We start from the raw sequence: 27,143 nt of genomic DNA on the forward strand, positions 1-27,143 counted from the left end.
GCATTGTCTAATAAGTAGATATTGCGCATTAAACTTAATGAAATGCGCAATTATCATAAAAACTTATTAGTGTAAGCATTTATAGAATGCTTTTCTATTTTACACTTGAGATAGAGTGAGAGAATAAGAGAAAGAGAGAAAGACGGATATACAGAATAGGAGATTAAACTGAAGCAGTACGACGACTGAGTTTCCCTTGGAAAATGATAATTATTCAAGGGACATAATCACTGAGTTTATTGTACCTATATTTTTATTCTTTTAAGTCGTCGCTGCTTTAAATATGATAATAGTCATCCAATTTATTTTCTTTATCTTCCCAATGGGAAATGCCAGTGTACTGCCGATGTTCACCACTGGCTTAGTACTCAGACGATTGTTCGGCGTAGTCTAGCCGAGCCTCGACAATTAGTGCTGGCGCAGTACAGAATTTTTGTTTTGCCAAAGCTTGGACAAGCCACGGCGGCAAGTGCTGGCTGAGTATAGAAAAATTGTTCACAACGCTCTTTGCCAACATTGCTTTTTTGACATAAACATGAAAAAAATTATAAAAAAAGTTTATGAATGTTTATAAATATAAATTTATTGAAAAAAATTAATATTTTACTTTTCAGTTGTTCATTTTTTATTCTTATTAAATTTAATAACAATTTAACACAATTGTCTAATTTTGTAAATAATAAATTATTTAAACAAATTAAAATTATAAACAAAATTTAAACTTTAATCTCAATAATAATTTAGTTCCTATTAAAATACTATTATAGGTACTTCTTATTATGAATAAAAAATTATTAAAAAATTACCACGTAATTTAAGAATTACGTAAAATGTTAAATGCAATAAATAAAGTAATTTAATTTAATTATTAAAAATTTAGTTTAATTTATTTTATTTCAATTTATTATTTCTATCGTATCCCTATTTTTTTCTCATCTTTGACTCAATAATTGTATGTCTGAATGATACTGAGATATTAATACTTTACTGTACACATGTGTCGTTAGCATAGTGGTTAGAGCGTTAGTCTGTTAGTCCGTAGGTCGTAGGTTCGATTCCCCTCGTCAGCAATTTTGTTTATTTTCATAGGTTTGCGATATTTCTATATTCCAATCGTTAGGTACTAAAATATGAAAATCTAATGCACACTTACTGTAATTGTTTATTATTTAATTTTTAAATGTTATAAACAATTTTTTTCTACTTCATTTACTATATCCATTGTTAGTCTCCATCTTTAATACAATTTCTTTAAGAAGAGAAATATTTTATGAATAATAACTATTTATTAATATTATTTACCATTTTGTTGTTAAATTATTTATAATTATGAATTTACGACTAATTAATAACAATACGGCATTTATTGCGTCAATATTCTCAGCCAGCACTGGTCCAGTGCTGTCTGGCAGCACTGACAGACAGTACTTCGGCAGCGCCAGACGGCGTTATCATCCCAGTGCCATGCCAGTGCTGGCTCTCAGCCTTGCCGCCAGTGCTGCCAGTGCTGGCGCAGTACTACGCCAGTTGTAAATTTCCCATTGGGTTTGCGCAATTTATTTTTCTATTCATTTATAATCTCTTTTTGTTATTTTTTTTTCTTCCTCTTAAACTTTAATAAGATTTACAATTTCCGAATCTCAAAGCTCCAAAGCGGGGGATGTTTACTAGCAGCTGTTGAGGATGAATCAGTTAAGTAATTTCTTATACTTTACGGCTGCATTATGTAAACCATGGCATATATATATACAAGCATCTATATATACTGTATAGATATAAATATAAATTTATATATATATAAAGACATTTATATGTATATAGATATATAAATTGTCTGAGTGTGTAGTCTCCTTATTTAAATTTCAAATGCAAATAGTTGAGTAATGAAGGAAAAAGTGGTAGAACGATGATTAAATGAGAAAAGAAAAGAGTATTTAGAGTGAATTTCAAACAGTATTGATTTTCATGCTTTGAGAAAATGGTGCGTCTACACCGGAACTCTCGAGAACTGTGAAAATTACTTGTGAAATAGTTTTGAAAATGGAACCAACATGTCTGTATGTACACTTCCCTCCCACATTTAACTTTTTACTTTCTTCTTTTCTTCCCAAACCACAAAGAAAGAAAGAAAGAAAGAAAGAAAGAAGGAAGGAATATAATAGTAAAAGATATTGCTAACAAGTTTTCCCAAGTTTATTTCAATTAAATATTTTTTTCTAGTTCAAATCTAATTCTAATTTAATGCGTTCTAATTAAAAACATACATTAAAAATAATTGTAGTGTCAGTAGAAATTTTTTTTTAATTGGACAAGAAAATTAAAATTAGTATAATTCTAGATTCAATAATAACATTTTTTTTTAAGTCAGACAAATCGATTAAAAATCATGTAGTTATACTTTCAGTAGTAAATAAACATTTTAGCTAGAAAAAAAAATTAAAAAATTCAAGTATATAATAAATAATCATAGTTTCAGTAGTAAAACTTATTTTAAGTCAGACAGGTCCATTTAAAATCATATAATTCCAGTTTCAGTAGTAAATGCTTTTTTCTGTCAGACAAAAAGAGGTTAAAATTAAAATTCTATGTTAAATGTTTTGACTTGTAGTAGTAAAACTCTTTTTAATTCAGACAAGGCGATTAAAAACTGTTTACTTGTAGTTTCAGTAGTAAAATCGATTTTAAGTCAGACAATGTGATGGGAAATATATTTACTTATAGTTAAAGTAGTAAAATTTATTTCAGGTCAGACAAGGAGATTAAAAATATGTTTAATTTTAGTTTCAGTAGTAAAACTTATTTTAAGTCAGACAAAACAATTATAAACTGTTTTATTTTAGTTTCAGTAGTAAAATTTATTTTAAGTCAGACAAGTAGTAAGATTTAATTGTAGTTTCAGTAGTAAAATTTATTTTAAGTGAGACAAGTGGATAGAAATCTTTACAATTGTAGTTTCAGTATTAAACGAATTTTTAGTCAGAAAAAAACAACTAAAAATCAATATCTATAGAAATTAGTCATAGTTTCAGTAGTTAAATTGGTTGTAAGTCAGACAAAGTGATAAGAAACGGTTTAGTTAGACAAGAGTAGTTAAAAATTATAAATCTTATAAAAAATATAACTTCAGTAGTACAACTTATTAAAAGTCAGACAAGATGATTTAAAATCGTTTAATTGTATACTTTTAGTAGTAAAATGGATTTTAAATCAGACAATGTTATAGTATATTATACTGTTTAATTCTATTTTCAATAATAAAATTAATTTTCAGTCAGACAGATCAATAAAAAATAGTATAATTGTAGTTTCAGAAATAAAAATTATTTTCTTTCAGACAAAGAAGGTTAAAAATCATGATATGTAAGAAATGATTTTTGTTTCAGTAGTACAACTTACTTTAAGTCAGACAAAGAAATTTAAAATCGAAATATGTAAAAAATTATTTTAGTTTCAGTAGTAAAATTTATTCTTAGTCATAACGATTTAAACTGGGTAATTGTATTTTCAATGGTGAAACTTAATTTTTGTCAGACGAAAACAATTAAAAATCAAGGAAATTAAAATTAATTTTATATTCAGTAATAAAGCTCTCTTTTTAAAATTGTATATTTAAATAAAAATATTAAATATTTTTTTAAAAATATGTATATATTTAAATGAATATAAAAATTGAATTTACATAGTTTTCTTGTCTGACTGAAAGTTGATAAGTTATAGGACTAATAATAAAAATTACATCAAATAAAATCTATAATTACATAAAAATTTTTTGTCTGGTCTGATAAATATTGCTTTTTACTACTAAATTACAATAACTAAAAAGAAACTAGCAAGTAATAGTAATTTTTATTAACAATGTGTACTCGAATTTTATATGAATCAGGGAAAATTGCCACTGATTATTTCATGATTCACCTAATGGTATGAAATGAAAATATCAAAAAAAAAATTACGATTTTTATAAAAATTGATCATCATCAATAATACGAATTGTATTGACTTCTACTACTTGAAATAACCCAAAGGTAGAAATAAAAGGCAAATTATTAAATGTTGACACGAGACAGGTAAAACTTTTGTCCTTGAAAATGTATTATTTAATATACGCATGTGTAAAAAAAAGCTTCTTCATTAAGTATTTTCATCATCCAAGTAGTACTTAATTTTCTTTTTCTATATATGAAAATTAATTTATCAAATGATCTATGATTGTTCCACACCCGACAAAAGGAAGATTGTATAAGCCTTGACCAGCAAAAGCCATCAATTTTTCTTTCACATAAATATTACAAAGTAAAGTATGTAATTAGGACAAACAAATGAATCATTTATCGAGAAAATTTTGAATAGCGCACACATATGTAGTAACACATGTATGTATTGGATAAAATAGTTACATAATATAATGTTCTAGTTCGTGAGTATATAAACATAAATTAATTAATTCACCATTAATTTCTATAATTAAGATGCAGGGCCCTGGATTGCTTTAGACTAAATTCACTAATGATTTACGTGGACATCGATGCCCTAGCATCTAACCATATTTCACTCTAATCTACTAAGCACCTGTTCTCACGCGATTACAATTTCCAAATGCCATTTCAATTCCCATAATGCGTTACTTAATGTTTGCGCAAATGGATCGTCCATCTAATGATCACTTGCCAGTGTCCGTGCATTGACTCATAAACTTTAAAAAAAAAAACTGTAAATTCTCGAAATACAAATTATAAAATAATAAATTATAGAAAAAAATGCTACTCAACAAACAATATTTTCTGTATTTGTTCTATAGGCATAAAATAATTTTAGAAGCGAAATTTATAAAAAAAAAAAATCTTGATTTCAATAGTAAAATATATTTCACGTCAGACAAATCGATTAAAAAGTGTATAAACAGTAGTAAAATTGATTTTAGGTCAGACAAGATCATTAAAAACTGTTTCATTTAAGTTTCAGTAGTAGAATTTATTTTTAGTCAGACAAAAACAGCTGGAAATCAAAATACATAAAAAATAATTTTAGTTTGAGTAGAAAAAAATTTTCTATTTCTGACAATAATGAATTTTTTAATATTATTTAATTATTTCAAAAGTTTTAATGCAATTTTATCTCAATAAATAACAAAATTCATTCATATTTTCATCGCAGAATTCAGAATTTCAAATACTTTTAACAAAGTTTTAAATAAATTCCTCGAAAAATGCAATTAATCTTAAAAATTTTATTAAAATTTGACGAAAGAATTTAATATTAAGAAACATTTAATTATTCAATAAAATAATAAAATTTGTGTGCAATAATTCAATTATTTTCATAATTAACGTTTAATTCGTATCAGAAAATAAATTATTTTCAGAAATTTTTAAGTAATTCTGCAAAAGAATTCAATTATCTTGTAAAACAACAAAATTCTTCCCATAAAATCAATTATTTCAAGGAATTTTAATAAATTATTTTTCCAAAATTCAATTATTTAATTGATAAATATCAATATTCATCACAAGAATTCAATTCTTTAGAAAAATAATAAAATACTTTGCAGAAATTAAACTATTTTCAAAATTTTTTAAAAATTCTAGTCAAAAATTTAATTATTTTTATAAATAGATAGCGAAATTTTTTTCAAGAATTAAATTATTTAAAAAAATTTTAATAAAACTCTTGGCAAAATTTCAATTATTTAAACAAAATTTAATAAAATTCTTCGCTTGAATCCAATTATTTACATAAATTATTATTTAAATTCTTCTTAGGAATTTAATTATTTTTAAAAATTTTAATATAATTCTTTAAAAAGTTTTCAATTATTTTCAAAAATTGTTATAAAATTCTTTTATATAATAAATTTAAGTAAGATTTTAATTAAATTTCTTAAAAGAAATTAAATATTTTCAAAAGTTGTTAGTAAAATTCTTCGTAAAAATTAAATTTCAAGTTTTTATTTTTTTATATATATTTAACTAAAGATTTTTCAAAAAAATTTCATAAAATTGAATTGTGAACAGATGGATTTTAAAATTCTCAAGGAACTTTTTCAAAAATTATTAAAAATAATTGATTTGAAGAAGAATTGTAGTTAAAAATTCTAGAAAATGTTTATTGAATTGAAACAATAAAAATAATTTTGACGAAATTAAAGTAAAAATATTCTTTTATAATATAAAATAATGATTTTATCACATGGTCATTTTTAAATATTATAAAACTTGAAGAAAGCTATTACTCTGAGTCAAAGACTCGGAGTGATTGATTTCTTCATGTTTTATAATAATTGCCACAGTTGTTGAATTTCCAAAAAGTTTAAATTTAAAATTTTTGAACATCTTAATTCCAATGGAAAAATAATAATTTTAGTTTCAGTAGTAAAACCTATTTTCTGTCAGACAAGATGTTTAAAAATAGTCTAAAAAATGAACTTTCAGTAGTAAAACTTGTTTTAAATCTGACAAGGGGATTAAAAATATATTTTATTGTATTTTTAAGTAGTAAAATTTGTTTTTAGTCAGTCAAAAACAGCTAAATATCAAAATATATAAAAATTAATTTTAGTTTCATTAGGTAAATTGATTTTAATTTAGACAAGATGATAAAAAAAACCTAGTAATTAAAAATAAGTTAAAAGTAATACACTATAGAATAAAATATTTCACAATCTTAAAAGAAAAATTGTCTGTATTTAATTTTATTCTATAAACATAAAATAATTCAATATATTTTATGGTATTATAACAAATATGTCTAATATACATTAATGAATCACTTAATAAATTTAATTAAATTTTTTTAATTGAATTTAAAATCTACGATATGTGAAAAAATTGATTCTACGATTTTTTGCACAGAATATATATGGAATAATGGGAAATGAATTATGTTTTAATTTAGAAAGCGAGTATTAATGGACGTATTTTCTCTTTGATCAGAGGTAAATTAATTTCTCAATAATTCAGTAAATATTTACAATCAAATAAATCATCACTGATATGTTAATTTATTTAAATTAATCGACCCAATTTTAAAAAAGTTTTTAAAAATTCTTCTGAATCATCGAAAAATGCAATTTCAATATATTTATTTATTAAGAGGATTATAGAGCATATTTGGAAAATCAAATAGAAAAGAAAATTTAGGTTTTATTTTAAAACTTCTAGTAATTTAAATGTAAATAGGAAAAATTAATTAAAAAAATAGTTAATCAAAAATTTTGTACCAAATTTTCCGAGAAAAAATATCTAAAAATTTGATTAGAAAAATATTTCTTCCAAATCGTCGATTATAGACGTTATTTAAACTTTACTGAAGTCTAAAAAGTTGATTTAGATTTAGAATACAGACTAGAAATTAATTGAATTTTTCGTCATTTGCTTTATGACAAAGGAAAAACAAAGAGAGAGAGAGAGAGAGAGAGAAAAAAATTAAATACAATTAAAACGAAAATAAGTGAGATAAAAATAATTGCAGTCATATAATCTGTTGACTAAAATTATTTTGTTATTATTGAAGCATCACGTCTGGTTCAGATCATGCACAATGCTTCTTGCATGGAAATAAGTCAAATTTTATTATATGTTATCGACAGCAGGATCGTCGTTCGGCTCTGTGGTTATATGTATTTTGTATGTGTACATACATATATCCCATATGAGTGTGTGTCTGTTTACAATCTCATACCTGTTGCGGACAGTTCAGCCTTGGATGGCTCAATTTGATCCTCACCCTTTAACCCCTTCTCATTTTCAGAAATGTTCCCCTTGTTTTCTTTAATCTTTTTATGAAATGATAAATATAATTTAGCATGTAATGCGTGTATAGAGAAATAATATTGTCGGAACTTTTTTATTAGTGTATCATAATATATTTTTTGAAATATTATTATTTTAATTTCAAACAGGATTTAATATCAGGTCCTGGTTTTAATTTATGTGTTTTTTTATAACTAAACTTTAATAATATGACTATTCTATTAACTATTTTTGAGATAAGCAAATATTCTTTTGGATTCAAATAAAATATTTAATTACATGTAAAAAATAGTCTTAGTTTCATTAGTATATTTTATTTCAAGTCAGATACGTCGACTAAAATTTGAATAGTTGTAGTTTCAGTAGTAAAACATATTCTCAGTCAGACAAAAACAGCTAATAACTTAAAATGTAATTTCAGTAGTAAAATAATCTGGTTTTAGTAGTAAAATTGATTTTAAGTCAGACAATGCGATTAAAAACCGTGTAATTGTAGTTTCAGTAGTAAAACTTATTTTAAGTCAGAAAAAGTGATTAAGAATATGTTTCATTGTAGTTTAATTATGGTTTCAGTAGTAGAATTTATTTTTTGTCAGACAAAAACAGTTGAAAATCAAAATAAATAAGAAATAATTTTAGTTTCAGTAGTAAAAATTATTTTCAGTCAGACAAAACAATTAATATTAAAAAAAAATAAGAAATAATTTTAGTTTCAGTAGTACAAGTCATTTTAAGTCAGACAAAAATATTAAAAAATTGAAATATTTAAATAATAAAATATTTAAAAATCAAGATATGAAAAAAATATTTTAGTCTCAGTAGTAAAACTTATTTCAAGTCAGACAACGTGATTAAAAATATATTTAATATTGGTATCGTTTTAGTTTCAGTAGTAAAAATTATTTACAGTCAGACAACACGATTAAAAACCGTACACTGAAAAAAAATTTAATTGATTCAAATAACCGATTAATTGACTATTATAAATTAAATATTTAATTGAATCAAATAATATTTATTGAAGTCAATTAAATGGTATTTGCTTTAAATACTGAAATCATTGGTTTAAATACCATTTAATTTACTCCAATAAATATTATTTGATTCAAGTAAATATTTAATTGATAATAGTCAATTAATCGGTTATTTGAATCAATTAAATTTTTTTTCAGTGTATTGTTCTAATTTCAGTAGTAAAACTGATTTTAAGTCAGACAAGGCAACTAAAAACCATGTAATTGTAGTTTCAGTAGTAAAACTTATTTTAAGTCAGAAAAAGTGATTAAGAATATGTTTCATTGTAGTTTAACAATAATTTTAGTAGTAGAATTTATTTTTACTCAGACAAAAAGAGTTGAAAATCAAAATACACAAAAAATAAATTTGAATTTCAGTCGTAATATGGGTTTTAAGTCAGACAAGGCAATAAAAAAAAAGTTTAATTTTAGTTTCAGTAGTAAAACTTATTTTAAGTCAGACAAAAATATTTAAAAATCGGAATATGTAAAAAATTATTTTAGTTTCAGTAGTAAAATTGATTTTGAGTCAGACAAGACGATTACAAATCATTTAATTCTTGTTTCAGTAGAAAAATTTACTTTATATCAGACCAGGTGATTAAAAGCCATTAAATAATAGTTTCAGTAGTTAAATCTATTTTACGTCAGACAAAAATAGTTAAACATCGATATATATAAAAAATAGTCTTATTTTCAGTAGTAAAATTTATTTTAGGTCAGCCAGGCGATTTAAAACAGTGCAATTTTAGTTTAAGTAGTAAGTCCCATATTCAGTCAGACGAAAAAAAATTCAGTAAATTTGTGTATTGTGTGAAGCAAATTATATTTAACTGAACGATATATTCAATTCGAAATTCTGATTTGGTTTAATGCAACAATTTTAAATAAAAATTTTCTCTCGTCTGACCAAACGAATTTTAAATAAATGCACCAAATTTGTATTTAAATCAACAAAACTGTATTATCCTAACATTTAAAATAGGTTAATTCAACAGTTTTGTTTCAGTGAAATAAACTTTTTCCCTGAGTGACGTAGAATGAAATATGACAACGCGGCCAAATCGCGAGGGAATAAATTAACTCCCATTTGGAGTCGATTTACAACTCGAAAATGTTTATTTCCAAACTTTTTTTGCAGTATAGAAAATATTATTATTTTTTTTAAATATTAAATTATTATTTTTTAAATACTATTAAATTATTAATTTATTCAATATTATTAAATAATTATTATTAAATTAAAGTAATAATAATTATTTGATTAATATTAAAAATTTGATTAATATTATCAAGTATAATAATAGAAATTTTATTTTACACGTTAATTACATATAAAAATAATGTAATGCAACTCGACTTTGAATGTAATTATAATTATAGAAGAAAGTAATTATTTTTATTGACCCTTTAGCTATATACATATATAAGTGAGAGAAAATTCATGTTGTAGATTTTCATTTTGATAAAAAAAAGTGTTTTATTACTTTCAATCTAATTGATAATATACTGTTTCGTAATTTTGTGTTTTTCAATATTACTTTATGCACATTATTTTCTAGTTTACGTTTGCTGTTGAGTTTACATCAAAAGTGGAATGAAAGAATGCGAGAGAATGCGCAGCAAATAATTAAACGTCACTCACATGACACTCACTCATTTGCACTGGTTCCTCTCGGGATCTCACTAAATTTTAAACGTCGCGGTTATTCGCAGTTTATTTAATAAATGCCTACAAGTAACGTTATTAATTCAGAATATGTGTTTGAATAAATAAAATTGTCAGTATATTTTTTTCTCTCTCACTGGTTCTGAAATATTTATTCGTTGGGATATTAAAAGACTAGTAGGACTATTTTAGAATATTTTAGACTATTTTAGACTATTTTTAGACTATTTTAAACTAGTGGGACTATTTTTAAACTATTTTTTTTTATATTATCACTAGTATGACTATTTTTAAAGTAGTGTCACTAGTATGTTGAGAGTGAATAGTTTTCAGTTTACGGTTATAAAGAAATTCGAAAGATTGTAAATTGCATTGAGCAATAATGCATATGACATTGAATGCGCGCAGATGCTCGAGCAGACTGCGTGTAAATTTGCCGCAAACCGACTTTTTTCTTTATGTATAAAAGCAATTCATGGCATAACGTTGAAATACTAGCAACTATCGGGTGAATTCAACGAGCTCAATGCAATATCCTGTGCCATTTGTGCAACGTGCAATGGAGAAAATAGGGGGTTCGCTTCGCCGCTACTGCTGTGCCTTGTTCAGAAAATAAAAAAAAAGGAAAAAAAAACTGGACCACTTCGATGTTTATCCAAAGGGTGAAAATAGTTTTTATTGCATCCACTTTTTATTTAGTGGTTAAATGCATTTGGTCAGTGAATAAAAAAATTTCTTTTTAAAATGTCAACTTGGATTAAACTCTGTCACTAACAACAGTTTTTGCACATGAATTTATCAATTTTTTTTTTGTTTTGGTAGAAAAATATATAGAAATAAGCCCTCTTCGATAAGGAGTTTTTTGTTTAATAATTTGATACACTGGAACCTGGATTTTTCCAAAACTTTGTTATCCGAAACTTCTGTTATTCGAATCCTCTGTTATTCGAAATGTAAATCATTTTTTTTATACGAATTTTTTCGTTATGTTGAACCCTACTAAATTTCAGTTTTTGCATGTATGGATACAAAAATCTAATAAAACTAAAGAAATTTTATTGGGTCAAAATAAAATTGGATAATTGACTCCCGGGTCGTGTCCGAATTAGTTGGGATAATAGAGGTTCCAGTGTATTGAAATTATTTGGTTGACGAAAACATTTGCGAATATTGAATATTGATCTGTCGCTGCGGATAAATTTATAGAACACGTAAATGTATGGTCAGAGATACCTTTACAATTCGTGTCCAGGACAATTCAGTGTTCCGTCTATTTGTAACTTTACCTGATGCTATTCAAGTAGATTTTGTGATAAAATAGTATTTACATCGCATGTAATCTTTAGCAAAAAAAAAGAAAATTTTATTTTAAGGCAAAAAATAAATCTTAATTTAACATAGATTTCCTTTAGCTATAAAAATGAAAGAAAAAATGTTTATCATTAATTTCCTTGACAGTTATTTCGCAGTTAGAGTAGTAAAATTGGTTTTGAGTCAGACAAGGCGATGAAATATTATGTAATATTAACTTCAGTAGTAAAATTTATTTTTATAGTCAGACAAAAACAGCTAAAAATCAAAATACATAAAAAACATTTGAATTTCAGTAGTGAAACTTTATTTTTAGTCGGACAAAAACAGCTAAAAATCAAAATATTTAAAAAGTAATATTATTTTCAGTAGTAAAATTGATTTTAAGTCAGACAAGGAGATGAAAATCTGTGTAATTGTAGTTTCAGTAGTAAAACATATTTTTAGTCAGACAAAAACAACGAAAAATTAAAATATATCAAAATTAATTTCAGTTTCATTAGTAAAACTTAATTTCTGGCAGACAAGACGATTAAAATTCGTGTAAATGAACATATCAGTGGTAACATTTATTTTTTATCAGACAAGGTGATTAAAAATATATTTAATTGTATTCTAAATGTAGCTTCATTAGTAAAACTTATTTTCATTTCGACAAAAATAGTTATAAATTTAAGTATTTATAATATAATTTAGGTTTTAGTAGTAAAACTTATTTTAAGTCAGACAAAACTATAATAAAACTGTATTATTTTAGTTTCAGTAGTAACATTTTTTTAAGTCACAAAAGTTTTACTACTAAAACGTTTTAACTCCTATAAAAATAATGATAAATAAAAAAATATCAAAAATAATTTTAATTTCAGTAGTCAAAATTATTTTCATTCAGACAAAAACAGCTAAAAATCAAAATGTTTAAAAAATAATATTATTTTCAGTAGTAAAATTGATTTTAAGTCAGACAAGGCGATAAAAATCTGTATAATTGTAGTTTCAGTAGTAAAACATATTTTTAGTTAGACAAAAACAGCTAAGAATCAAGATATATAAAAATTAATTTTAGTTTCAGTAGTAAAATTTATTTTCTGTCAGACAGAAATAGATATAAATTAAAATATTTATAAAATAATTGTCGTTTCAGTAGTAAAACTTATTTTAAGTCAGATAAAACTATTAAAAACCGTATTATTTTAGTTTCAATAGTAAAATTTATTTTAAGTCACAAAAATTTTATTATTAAAAAATTTTAATTTATATACTAATAATTAAAATTGAAAATATAAAAAGATTTCAATTTTAGTTGTAAAATTTATTTTTAATAATACAAGGGGATTAAAAAATATTTAATTTAAGTTTCAGTAGTAAAATATATTTCCAGTCAGACAAAGACGGTTAAAAACTTACTTACATTGTAATTGCAGTAGTAAAACATAATTTTTGTCAGACAAAAATAGTTAAATATTTTAATATTTATAAAAAAATTTCAATTTCAGTAATAAAATTAAATTTTAGTCAGGCAAGACAATTAAACAAAGAATGTTAGACAAATACAATTAAAGATTGTATAATTGTAATTTCATTATCAAAAATTATTTAAAGTTAGATAAGGTGATTAAAATTGTTTAATTGTAGTTACAGTATAAAATTAATTTTCTTTTAGACATAAGCAGTTAAAAATGAAAATGTACAAAAAAACAATTCAAGTTTCAGTTGTAAAACTCATTTTCGGTCAGACAAGACAATTTAATACCGTGTAATTCTAATGTCAATGGAAATTTTATTTTAAGTCAAACAAAACGATTAAAAACGGTATTATTGTATTTTCAGTAGTAAAATTTATTTTAGGTCAGACGAAAACATCTAAATATCAAAATATATAAGAAATAATTTTAGTTTCAGTAGTACAACTTATTTTAAGTCAGACAAAAAAATTAAAAAATTGAAATATGTAAAAAATTAATTTTGCTTTAGTAAAAAAATTATTTTAAGTCAGACAAAACGATTAAGAAACCGTATTATTTTAGTTGCAGTAGTAAAAATTATTTTAAGTCAGGAAAGTCGATAAAAACTGTATTATTGTACTTTCAGTAGTAAAATTCATTTTAAGTCAGACAAAAATATATGTAAAAATCGAAATATGTCAAAAATTATTTGAGTGTCAGTACTAAAACTTATTTTAAGACTTTAAGTCAGACAAAACAATTTAGAAACCTTATTATTCTAGTTTCAGTAGTAAAATTGATTTAAGGTCAGACAAGACAATTAAAGACCGTGTAATTTTATTTTCAGTAGTAAAACTTATTTCAAGTCAGACAAGGTGATTACAACATTACAAGTATATTTAACATTAGTATCGTTTTACTTTCTGTAGTAAATTTTTTTTTAAGTCTGACAAAAACAGCTAAACATCGAAATATATGAGAAATAATTTTAGTTTCAGTAGTAAAACAAATAATATTAAATCATTACATTTATTGAAAGTTAATTGGCAGTTATATTTAGTGAAGAAGTTGTAGTATCTGTTAAATTGTACCTCATATCCAATTTTTACTTGTTTTCCCTTTTTTTCCCCCTTCCCAAAAGGGACATTTGTCCCTGTTCGAAATGGACGCCACATTGTTCTAGTCAATGGAGCAAGGGCATTGTTATTAAATCTCCGCAAATCTGCATCAAGGACATGAATGTACCAATATGTTCAGACTGACATCCCATACCCATTAGCTGCGCAGAATCAGTGTAGCGGAAGAACGATTGAGAATTTCGCACTGATACATACAAATATGGTGCGAGGTCACATATATGCATGTGCCTAATATCCTGAAGTTTAAGGATTGAACGTGTTTCCTAAAATGACGACAAAATTACCTGAGCTGTTCTAATTCTCCTCTTCCGTAATTATTTTTTTCCTCCTCGGTTGAAAAAGAAATTTATTCTATTTCCAGAATTATTTATATATATACAACTTCCCTTTATTGAATTAATTTTTTTTTTTAAATAAAAATTTATTCTACACAAATTTTTATTCTACGCTAAAAATTTTTATTCCACTTAACTTTTTATTTGTTTCAAATAAATTTTTTTTTGAACAGATAAAAAATATTTGGAACGAACAAGAAATTGGAAGAAATAAAATGTTTAGTAGGCTCTAAATGAAATATATATATATATCTTCTTTCTGGGTGTAAATATTCTTCACGCATTATGATTTTCATATAAATATTAATATAATTCAGACCAGTGGAATTTTTGGTAACGATGCTCCTTCTATGATACTACAATCGACTCACGTAGTTATTCGCTTATGAGCATTTTTACGACTCGCCGAGTATAAAATTGGACGTAGTTGCGATTTATATCTCGCAAAAATTATTCGACATTGAAATTCAAGTTTTAAATAAATATTCTTTATATTCTAAGAAAATTGTTTTCCAAGAAAAATAATCCTATAAAGATCCGTAAATTTGTTTAAAGTCCGTAAAAGTCAGTTTTTTTTAAAAAAGGTCCGTAAAATCCGTAATTTGATTGAAATAGGAAGAAATGTTCGTAAATTTAACGATATAATTTGGAGAATTTTTGAGAAGGTACAAATAATTGCAAAAATTCAATTATTTTCAAAAGAAATAAAATTCTTTGTAGAAATTCAATCATGTTCAAAAGTTTTTAACAATTCTTATCAAAATTTCAATTATCTTTGTAAATAATAAAATTCTTCTCCAAAATTCAATTATTTTCCAAAATTTTAATAAAATTCTTGAAAAAATTCAATTATTTTTATAAGTATAGTTAAATTTATTGTAAGAATTAAATTATTTTTCATAAATAATACAATTCTTCTCAGGAATTTAATTATTTTCAATACAATTATTAACAAATTCGATTGCATTCAGTAAATTAAAGAAATTCCTTCGAAATAATTTAATTATTTTCTAAAAATTTCAATAAAATTCAAGAATTAAATGTTTAATTTCAATTATTAAGAAACACGATTATTGTAAAAACTTGAAAGAAATTTTTTATATAAAATTCAATTACTTTGAAAACTTTCAGTTAAAATTATTAGAAAAACACAATCTTCATAAAATTTTTCGAATAAAAACAATTATTTAAAATCATTTTTATAATATTCTTTTTCGGATTTCAATTATTCAAAGAAAAATTAATAAAGTTCTTCGTAAGAATTGAACTATTTTTGAAAACTTTAAAAAAATTCGTTGCAAAATTTCAATTATTTTTAAATTTTTTTACAAAATTCTTCGAATCAATACAATTATTTAAAAAAAAGTCTCGGCAAAAATTTCAATTATTTTCAAAAATTTTCCTCAATTCAATGATTTTTAATATCTACTATTTTAATAAAATTCTGCGCAAACATTGAATTATATTCATATAATAATAAAAGTTTCACAAGAAATTCAATTATTTATCAATTTTTTATAAATTTCTTCGCAATAATTTCATTATTTTCATAAATAATAAAATTTTTTACAAAGTTTCAATTATTTTCAGAAATAATAAAATTCTTTTTAGGAATTCAATTATTTTCATAAATAATAAAATTCATTGCAGAATTTCAATTATTTTTAATACAATTTTAATCGAATTCCTCGAAAAATGTAATTATTCTTAAAAATTTTATTACAATTTATCAAAAGAATAAAAATCAAAAGAATTATTAAAATATTATTTAAATATTTATCAAAAGAATTAAATTGTTTAAAAATTTATCGATAAAATTCTTTATGAGAATTCAGTTTTACAAAACATTCAATTATTCTATAAATTATTAATTTTTGTATTTAAATAATTGAATTCTAGTTGAATGTTCTAATAAAAATTGATTTAAAAATGAATTCCAGTTAAAATTTTATAGAGAATAATTGAAAATATTAAAAGCATTATAACATGAATTTTTAAAAATAATTGAATTCTGAAAAGGTTTTAAATTAAAATCTTTGAAAATTAAAATTTTAAGTAACTATTTGTGAAATTATTTTTTTTGAAAAGTTTAATTGAATTCTAGAATATTATAATTGAATTGAAATGTTGAAAATATTTTTTTAAAAGTTGCAGTATTAAAATTCTTATAATATAAAATAATGATTTTATCAATGTGCCATCTTTAATTATTATAAAACATGAAGAAAGTTTTAAGTAAATTGTTCTCTTATTTGACTTTTTCTGGTTATATTTTTGTCAGTAATAATTGGTCCGTAAAGTTCGTATTTTTAAATACTTTCACTGGTTCGAGCCTTGCGTTTTCGAAAATTTTTTTTTGTATAACTTCTATTCGAGAATAACTTTTCATTTTCTTGTTCGTGTTTCATAAGATTCTGCTGACAATTAAATACAACTGTATTCAACACTCGGAACAAGTCTCGTTTGACTTTAAAATTATATACCCACTATGAATCTAATCATTGTTGAATTGTTAATTAAGTCTTTCCCAGACATTCGTTATGATTTCAAATAATGATAAGAATAAACTCGAGAGCTTTTGTTTTTATTTTCTATAAACTCCTCATTACTTTAGCAATTAGTAATACTGTCTATTATATAATTTAAAAATTTCTTTCTATTTTATTCAAAAGTGGACTTTTTACAGTGTTACTTAGTTTTTTCTGTTTTTTATTTCTTTATTTTTTTTTATTTTTTTTCTTTTTCCTTCTTCGTTTTTTATTTTATTTTTTGTTCTTTTTTTGTTTCCAAATTTTACGCGGTGAAAAATAATTAAAAAGAATGCGCTAAAATTCGAAAGACACATCCACTAAATCAAATTAATATAATTAAAGTCAATTATTGTATTAACTATTTGGTTCGTATAATTAACAAGGTTCGAAAAGTTTTAAAAGGATTAAGACTTTTTTATTCAGAGAAATGAGTAAAGTTTCTCAGAGTGCTTGCGACCGACAAACAATATAGTAGGTCTTTGTTCATTGAAACTTTCTTTTACTCTTTCAAGTATTATTCTTTTAAAATTAATGCGATTTTTCATAAAATACTGAAAAAAAGAATAAGAAGAAGAATAATTTTCAATCATGCAAATAGGAATCAAAAGAAAGAAACTCACATCTATGTCCTTTCTCAACGGCTGTATCTCTCCGTAAAATGAATCTCTTAGTATTTCCTCTTGCACCTGAAATTAAAAAATAGAATATCGAATTAGCAAAGAGAGAAAAAGTATAATAAAATTTTTAATTGAATATTATTTGATAATGAAATTTAACATAAAAAAATTAGATTGTAATCAATTAATTAACATAAATTGATAGAATGAATAAAATTATTAACACTGACATATAAAAAATGGCACTTATTTTGAGTTTACGTGAAATAAGTTTGAAGAAAAAATTCGAGAAAAGCTGAGATTCTTAAATAAGCTTGTCTTGTCATTTTGCAAATCAAGTGTCCAAGACTAGTTTTAGGGACAAAGATTAGTTTTGCTCGATTTTCACGGCCTCATTGAACGATTTCTGCTTGATTGAGCGTAACGCCGATTTTGGTTCTCGACTTTACCTTTCATACGTGTTTCTCGCGGTCAGTCACCCAGTTAAAAATAATCTTCAAATCCATAAAAATAGTATCCGTGGCACACCAGATTAAATCCGATCAAAATTTCATTCTATACTCATTTTTATCTTTTTTCAAAAAAAAAAAAATTCCATCACTTTGAACATAATTGAAAGTATTCTGAAGCTGAGCGCAAAAAAATTAAATGAAATCTGGTGTTAATTACTTTTTATTAAATAGAAAAAGAGAACATGAATCACGTTTTTAGTATATTCGATATTGATCATTTTAGTTTCAGTAGAAAAACTTATTTTAAAAGTCAGACAAATGGTTTAAAAACGGTATTATTGGTATTTTCAGTTAGTAAAATTTATTTTAGATCAGACAAAAACAACTAAATATCGAAATATATAAGAAATAATTTCAGTTTCAGTAGTACAACTTATTTTAAGTCAGACAAGGCGATTAAAATCCGTGTAATTGTTGTTTCAGTAGTAAAACTTATATTAAGTCGGACAAAGTGATTAAAAATATATTTAATTTTAGTATCGTTTTAGTTTCAGTAGTAAACATTATTTTCAGTCAGAAAAAACAATTAAAATATGTATTGTTCTAGTTTCAGTAGTAAAATTGATTTTATGTCAGACAAGGGAATTTAAAAATCGTGTAATTGTAGTTTCAGTAGTAAAACTTAATTTAAATCAGATAAAATGATTAAAAATATATTTAATATTTGTATCGTTTTAAATTCAGTAGTAAAAAATATTAAATTAATTTTAGTTTCAGTAGTAAAACTTATTTTAAGACAGACAAAAATATTTAAAAATCGAAATATGTAAAATATTATTTTAGTTTCAGTGGTAAAACTTATTTTAAGTCAGACAAAACAATTAAGAAACTGTATTAGTCTAGTTTTAGTAGTAAAATTGATTTTAAGTCAGACAATGCGATTGAAAACCGTGTAATTATAGTTTCAGTAGTAAAATTTATTTTAAGTCGGACAAAGTGATTAAAAATATATTTAATATTAGTATCGTTTTAGTTATAGTAGTAAAAATTATTTTCAGCCAGACAAAAAACGATCAAAATGTGTATTGTTCTAATTTCAGTAGTAAAACTGATTTTAAGTCAGACAAGGCAATTAAAAACCGTGTAATTGTAGTTTCAGTAGTAAAACTTATTTTAAGTCAGACAAAGTGATTAAAAATATATTTCATTGTAGTTTAATTGTAGGTTTCAAATGTAAAATAAATTTTAAATCAGACAAAGTGATAAAAAATATATTAAATTGTAGTTTCAGTAGTAAAATTTATTTTGAGTCAGACAATAACAGCTAACAGTCAAAATATGTTAAAAATATTTTTAGTTTTAGTAGTAAAGTATATTTTTTGTTAGAAAAGGCGATTAAAAATATAGAAATTCTTTTTTTTAATAGTAAAATTTATTTTCATTCAGACAAAAGAAGCTACAAATAAAAAAATAAAAAAATAATTTTAGTTTCAGTTGTAAAGTAGATTTTAAGTCAGACAAGGCGATAAAAACCGTGTAATTGTAGTTTCAGTATTGACAGCTAGTAACTTTAAATAAAAAAAAATAATTAAAAATCACAATATATTCCAAATAATTTTACTTTCAGTAGTAAAAGTTATTTTCAGTCTGAAGCTAAGCACAAAAAAATTAAATCAAAGCTAGTGTAAATTTGTGTTTATTTTATATAGAAAAAGAGAAAATATATCACGTTTTTAGTATATTCGATATTGATAATTTTAGTTTCAGTAGTAAAACTTATTTTAAGTAAAACAAAACGATTAAAACCAGTATTATTGTATTTTCAGTAGTAAAATTTATTTTAGGTCAGACAAAAACAGCTAAACATTGAAATATATAAGAAATAATTTTAGTTTTAGTAGTACAACTTATTTTTAGTCATACAAAAATATTTAAAAATTGAAATATGTAAAAAATTAATTTATTTTTAGTAAAAAAATTATTTTAAATCAGACAAAAAGATTAAGAAACCGTATTAGTCTATTTTTAGTAGTAAAATTGATTTTAAGTCTGACAAGGCGATTTAAAACCGTGTATTTGTACTTTCAGTAGTAAAATTTATTATAAGTCAGACAATTAGATTAAAATCCTTATAGTCGTAGTTTTAGTAGTAGAAAATATTTTTAATCCCACAAAAACAAATAAAAATCAAAATATATAAGAATCAATTTTAGTTTCAGTAGTAAAACTCATTTTAAGTCAGACATATAGTCATTAAAAACATATTTAATATTAGCATTGTTTTAGTTTCAGTAGTAAAATTGATTTTAGGTCAGATAAGGTAATTAATAACCGTGTAATTGTAGTTTCAGTAGTAAAATTCACCTTAAGTCAGACAAGGTTATTAAAAATATATTGAATTTTAATTTCAGTAGTAAATTTTATTTTCAGTCAGACAAAAACAATTAATAATCACAATATGTAAGAAATATTTTTATTTTCAGTAGTAAAGCATATTTTTTGTCAGACTAGGCGATTAAAAATATAGAAATTCTATTTTTAATAATAAAGCTTATTTTCATTCAGACAAAAGCAGCTAAAAATAAAAATATAATAAAATAATTTTAGTTTCAGTAGTAAAATTGATTTTAGGTCAGACAAGCCGATAAAATCCGTGTATTAATTCCAATTTCAGTAATGATAGTTTTTTTAAATAAAAAAAATACTTTAAAATCAAAATATATTCCAAATAATTTTACTTTCAGTAGTAAAATTTACTTTCAGTCAGACACAACAATTAAAAATCGTGTCCTGTCTGAATTAGTATTCAGCTAATTATCAAGGTTCCCCTACATAGTTATATTTTTAACGAATAAAAATTTATAGAGATAGATTATTTATCACTTGTTTGAAGAAATTGATTCAAGGTTTTCGTTTAATTAGAAAATTTATTTCCCTCTCTCGTGGAGAAATTGTCGCACTGTACGTATAGTGACAAAGAGGTCAGGGCAAATAACGGTTTATTGGTGATAAAATCTTAAGGTATGATCATTTTGTTGGCAGGCGTGCGAAACACGCAAACAAACGGCCATTTCTCCTGTTTGCGTGCATTAGAGTCTGCGTATATATATATATATATTTTGTTATATACGCCATGAAGGCTCGACCACAACTTTAATCCTCTGATTAGCGATCCACGATTCCATTAAATTAACGAGTCATGGGTTTCATATTACAATCCATCCATTTAAATTAACATCAACCGCGCACACGACCACTGATTTTAATTTAGGTTCGAGTAAAAAATTAGAGTGAATTTATATATTTTCGAACATTTATATATAAACACGTTGACTTTGGCTTATAGATATTTTTATTTCTCTCTGCTGCTTTTGTTTTTCAGCGTTCGTTCGTTCGTTCGTTTGTCATCAAAATGCTTTTGTTTCAAATCGTCAGAGGTTTACCGCTTCAAATTCAATTTTAAATTCCGTACAATCAGTTCTAACTAGGTTCTCTTTGCTCATGGCAAAAAGTTTCTGTTCTGAATCAATCGCAATTATTTTCGGGTTGGAAATTGTTTTTAATTTTTTACTTGATTGAAGAGTTTTTGGCTTTTTGAAACTGATATCTTTTTTTATTATTTCCTCAGTGTTTTTATCTTAGAAATTTTTTTTATGAGGAAACAAGGATAAGGTAACTTTTACTTGTTTTATAAAGAAAAATCCAAACTGTTTGGAATTGCTGGCAATTTGAATAAATTTTACTTTTTCGAGAATAAATTTTACTAAATCGAAAGTATATTTTACTAATTTTTATTCGCAGTTTTTCTGAGGATATCAAATTGAGACCAAAAAAAGAATCAAAACGTTGCTTCGCAACATTTTTGATTCTTTTTTTGTCTCAATTTAATATCCTCAGAAAAATTGTTTGAAATAATGATTTTTATTAGCATATTTTACTTTTTCTATACAGTTAATTTTTGCATGAAATTTTTAAAAAATTTTCTTTCAGCGTAATACAATTTTTGATTAAAACATTATTATTTATTATTTTTTGAGGAAATTTTAACAATACCAAAGTAAATTTTTACTGTTTTTTACTCAAATTTACTTTATAGTAAAATTCACGGAATTTTAAAACAAAAATTGAATTGAATTATTTAATAGAAATTTTATCATTTGTTTTAATTCTTAATTTTTTTATAATTCCTATATAAATTATTTGCTGTTATTTTTGTTTCAGGTGAGTTAAACATATTTTGTTTCCTGTCGAGTTTATTTCGTAAGTAAATTCATATTAAAGTATAAATAATTATAATTATTATAAGTAAAATACAATTATCAAAGGAATAATTTAAAAGCTCGAATTCGTTTATTTAACGAAAAATATCAGCTATACAGTATTTTTAAGGAAATGATAAAATTAATTAAATTGGAAGAAAAAATTGCAAAATATATATTCGTTTTGCAAAATTCGAATTCAAAATACTTATAAGAGAATATTTATTAGCGATGTAGTCTAATTTATATTTTTATTCGTTCTTTTATAATTCGTGATGACTGAAGAAGTTAATGAACAATTATTTTTTTATTTCAAAAATCCTCTTTCTTAAAGTAAATCTCTTGGTTAAAAATGAAAATTCTGTTTTTTAAAGTAAATCCCCTTTTTAAACATTAAAATCTTCTTTCTTAAAATGAATTTACTTTTTCAAGGTAAATTTAAAAAATTAAAATCACCTTTTTTTTCCTAATATTATGTTGAAAAAAGTCTGATCTCTGAAAAATCAAATATGATGGAAACATTGATCTTAGTTGTCGTTACAGTTGAAGCAGAGAATATGAAGCAGCCTCTTTTTTGCTAAATTTATTTTTTCAGAGAAAAACACTGATATCAATTTTTCCAGTGTTATTTTATTTTTTCTTTTCTTCACAATTTTTATCGTTTATTGACTCTTGCTTCTCTACTATGATATCTTTCTTTAGGTTTTGCAATTCTTTTGCCATTTTTCCTTTTCTCTTCCTTCCCTATTTCGATCCTCCTGTTGCACAACAGTGGAATCATAATTTTTTTTCCTTCTTAGTATTCTTTCTCAAAATTGCGTTTTTTCTCCTTTCATATTTCTCCCGCTTTTTCTTTTTTTTCTCCCTTTTTCTTCTCTCTTTTTTTTTTCTTTTTCAGACGTGGTAATTAAAAATATTTTTAATATTAGTTTCATTCTAGTTTCAGTAGTAAAATTGGTTTTACGTCAGACAAAGTTTTTTTTCTGTTTTCATATTTCTTTCTCTCTTTCTTTTTCTAAATGATTTTCGTATGCACAGATATTGTTGTAGCTTTTTTAACTTTATGTTTAGTAAATTTATTTTGATTTCAATAAGTAAAACTAAACGTGAAGTAATTTCCGATATTAAATAAAAAAAATGATTTTTTTTTTCGCTTGAAAATTTTTTACATACAAAACTTACTCCGGAGAGGAAAAGTTTTCGTTTATAAAGTTTTTGTATCATATTGTCATATTTCTCTCTCTCTCTAAACATTTTTTCTTCTTATTTTTTTCGACGTCTTTACTCTTGTGTATTGTACTTATATAAAAAGGCGGAAAAGAAATAAATGCCTTTGCTTGTACTTAGGATGGGCTACTGTTAATTGAAACGGGCTAACGAAATATTTATTCTTTTTACCTCGCTAATTGAATTTCAAGATGGTATAGTCTGTCTACTCAAGAACAAACTCGTTAACCTTTATATTTTTGGTGAGGGCACTCAATTTTCTAAATTTAATTAACAAAAATTAACTCTCTTAAGCTCTCGTGTAGTTAAATTTTTGAGTCGTCGGGTGCGATTTTGTAATTTTACTTTGACTATCCAAGAGATTTAGAACGTGATTAAAAATTTATTTAATAATAGTTTAATTGTAGTTTCAGTAGTAAAACTTATTTTACAAACTTATTTTAAAACTTATTTATAAAAGTAATAAGTAAAACTTATTTTCAGTCAGACAAGAACTGATGAAAATAAAAATATATAAAAAATAATTTTAGTCCTAATAGTAAAATTGATTTTTAAGTTACACAAGGCAATTAAATAACGCGTATTTCTAGTTTCAGTAGTAAAACTTATTTTAAGTCAGACAATGCGATTAAAAACTGTGTAATTATAGTTTCAGTAGTAAAACTTATTTTAAGTCAGACAAGACGATTAAAAATAAAGTAATTTTTGTTAAAGTAGTAAAATTTATTTTAAGTCAGTCCAGGCGATTAAAGGCCGAGAAATTCAGTTTCAGTAGTAAAACATATTTTCAGTCAGACAAAAGTAGTTAAAAATTTTTAATATTTATAATATAATTTTAATTTCAGTAATAAAATTGTTTTTAACTCAGACACGACAATTAAATACCGTTAAATTTGCTATTGCCTGACAGAAAATAAGTTTTACTACTGAAACTAAAATTAATTTCATATTTTTTACTACTGAATTTAAAACGGTACAAATATTAAATATATTTTGAATCACCTTGTGTCTGACTTAAAATAAGTTTTACTACTGAAACTAAAATAACACGGTTTCTTAATCGTTTTGTGTTACTTAAAATAAGTTTTTCTACTGAACATTAAATAAGTTTTTACATACATATTTCATATAATTATTTTTGTATGACTGTAAATGTGTTTTACTACTGAAATAATTTTTAAATAAAATAATTTTTCACATATTTCGATTTTTAATTATTTTTGTTTATTTTAAAATAAGTTTTACTATAGAAACTAAAATTATTTCTTATATAGCTCAATGTTTAGCTGTTTTTGTTTGACTAAATATAAATTTTACTACTAAAAATACAAGAATATAGTTTTTAATCTAGTTCTCTGACTAAAAATTGTTTTTATTACTCAAAACCACAGTTTCAGTGTTTCTGATCGCTTTGTCTGACTTAAAATCAATTTTACTACTGAAACTAAAATTAATTAATTATATATTATAATTTTAAACATTTATTTTGTCTGACTTAAGATGAACTTTACTAATGAATATACAATTAAACGGTTCTTAAATGTTTTGTCTGACTTCATATAATGTTTACTACTGAAACGAAATTATAGATTTAAAAATAATTTTAGTTTCAGTAGTAACATTTATTTTCAGTCAGACAAAAAGAGCTAAAAATATAAATATATAAAAAATAATTGTAGTTTAAGTAGTAAAATTGATTTTAAGTCAGACAAGGTGATTAAAAACGGTTTAATTGCAGTTTCAGTAGTAAAATTTACTATAAGTCAGACAAGTTAATTAAATATATTCAATTTGAAGTTTAATTGTAGTTTCAGTAGTAAAATTTACCTTAAGTCAGACAAGGTGATAAAGAACCGTTTAATTGTAGTTTCAGTAGTAACATTTATTTTCAGTCAGACACAAAGAGCTAAAAATATAAATATATAAAAAATAATTGTAGTTTAAGTAGTAAAATTGATTTTAAGTCAGACAAGGTGATTAAAAACGGTTTAATTGTAGTTTCAGTAGTAAAATTTACTATAAGTCAGACAAGTTAATGAAATATATTTTATTGTAGTTTGATTGCAGTTTTAGTAGTGAAACTTATTTTTATTGAGACAAAAGCAGCTGGAAATGTAAATATATAAAAAATAATTGTAGTTTAAGTAATAAAATAGATTTTAAGTCAGACAAGGTGATTAAAAACTAATTAATTGCACTTTCAGTAGTAATATTTATCTTAGTCAGACAAGTTAATTAAATATATTTAATTGTAGTTTAATTGTAGTTTTAGTGGTGGAACTTATTTTTATTAAGACGAAAGCAGCTAAAAATGGAAATAAATAAAAAATTATTTTACTTTGAGTAAAAAAATTGATATTGAGTCAGACAATGGGATCAGAAACCCTGAGATTGTACATTTCAGTAGTAAAATTTATTTTAAAGCAGATATAAAATATATTAGCAGATGAAAAATATATTTAATTTTAGTTTCAGTAGTATATTTTATTTTCAGTCAGACAAACACAGTTAATAATTAAAATATTTAAAAATTAATTTTAGTTTGAGTAGTAAAGCTTATATTTTGTCAGACAAGGCGATTTAAAATACAGAAATTATATTTTAAATAGTAAAATTTATTTTAATTTACACAATAGGAGCTAAAATTATAAATACTAAAGGAAATAATTTCAGTTTCAGTAGTAAACTAGGTTTTAAGTCGCTAACTGTGACTTTCGCTTCGATTTCGACATTCGACCTGAAAATTGACTTTTTTGACTTTGCTTTTTTTGAATGAAAAGATTTTTTTCTTAATGAAGTTCAAGGTCAGAAAGTGAATATCAAAGTCAAAGTTAAACCTAAAGTGAAAGTCAATTAACAATATGGCACCCTTGATTTAAATAGTTAAAAATTATTTTTATTCCCTCTTTAAAAAAGAACTATTCCATTATTATTTTCAAAAGAGATTTTAAAAGTACGTATACAACATGCTCAAAGAATTTTTTTATAGTTCGTAGAATTTTTTTTACACTGCACCACCCGTACAGCGAATGATTGTAACATTTGGCCTGTGCGTCACGAAAATAAAAATGTTTGCAGCCATTGAGAAAATGGAATAGAAATGTATGTGCAAGCTGGGAATAAAATATGATGTAAAATTCTCGTTTCGTGTCAAAAACTCACCGACTTCGCTGTCGACATCGTGGATAACAATCTTGATGCCCTCGCCATCGACCAGACTTCCCTGACGGGCCAGATCTCGATCCTCAATGGACACTCTGCTCACTGCAGTTGGTGTAGATTTCACTGCAGCTGGTACCATAGGAAGTGCTCTTATCGCATTGATATCCGGTCTGCAAAAAAGGAAAGCAAAAGTCTTGAAGGAATCAGTTCATCGTGCTATACGTGCGCACACAGC

At 24.1% G+C, this 27,143-nt stretch overlaps 1 protein-coding gene across 8 annotated transcripts in view; it reads right to left on the reverse strand.

The window, feature by feature from the left end:
• LOC122511654 (regulating synaptic membrane exocytosis protein 2) overlaps positions 1 to 27,143 on the reverse strand; it is a 192,339-nt gene that overhangs the window by 69,018 nt on the left and 96,178 nt on the right. For all 8 annotated transcript variants that reach the window (XR_006302543.1, XR_006302545.1, XR_006302544.1 and 5 more), the window contains exons 9-10: positions 26,909 to 27,078; positions 17,812 to 17,877 (exon numbers count right to left, since the gene is read on the reverse strand). Coding sequence is in view for 4 of the 8 variants with exons in the window: in XM_043627047.1 (XP_043482982.1) it covers positions 17,812 to 17,877; positions 26,909 to 27,078 (236 nt within the window). In the remaining 4 variants the exon portion in view is untranslated. The remainder of the gene's footprint in view (positions 1 to 17,811; positions 17,878 to 26,908; positions 27,079 to 27,143) is intronic.

This window comes from Leptopilina heterotoma, unplaced genomic scaffold, assembly GCF_015476425.1.
Source record: "Leptopilina heterotoma isolate Lh14 unplaced genomic scaffold, ASM1547642v1 Lhet_89, whole genome shotgun sequence".
Classification (NCBI taxonomy): domain Eukaryota; kingdom Metazoa; phylum Arthropoda; class Insecta; order Hymenoptera; family Figitidae; genus Leptopilina; species Leptopilina heterotoma.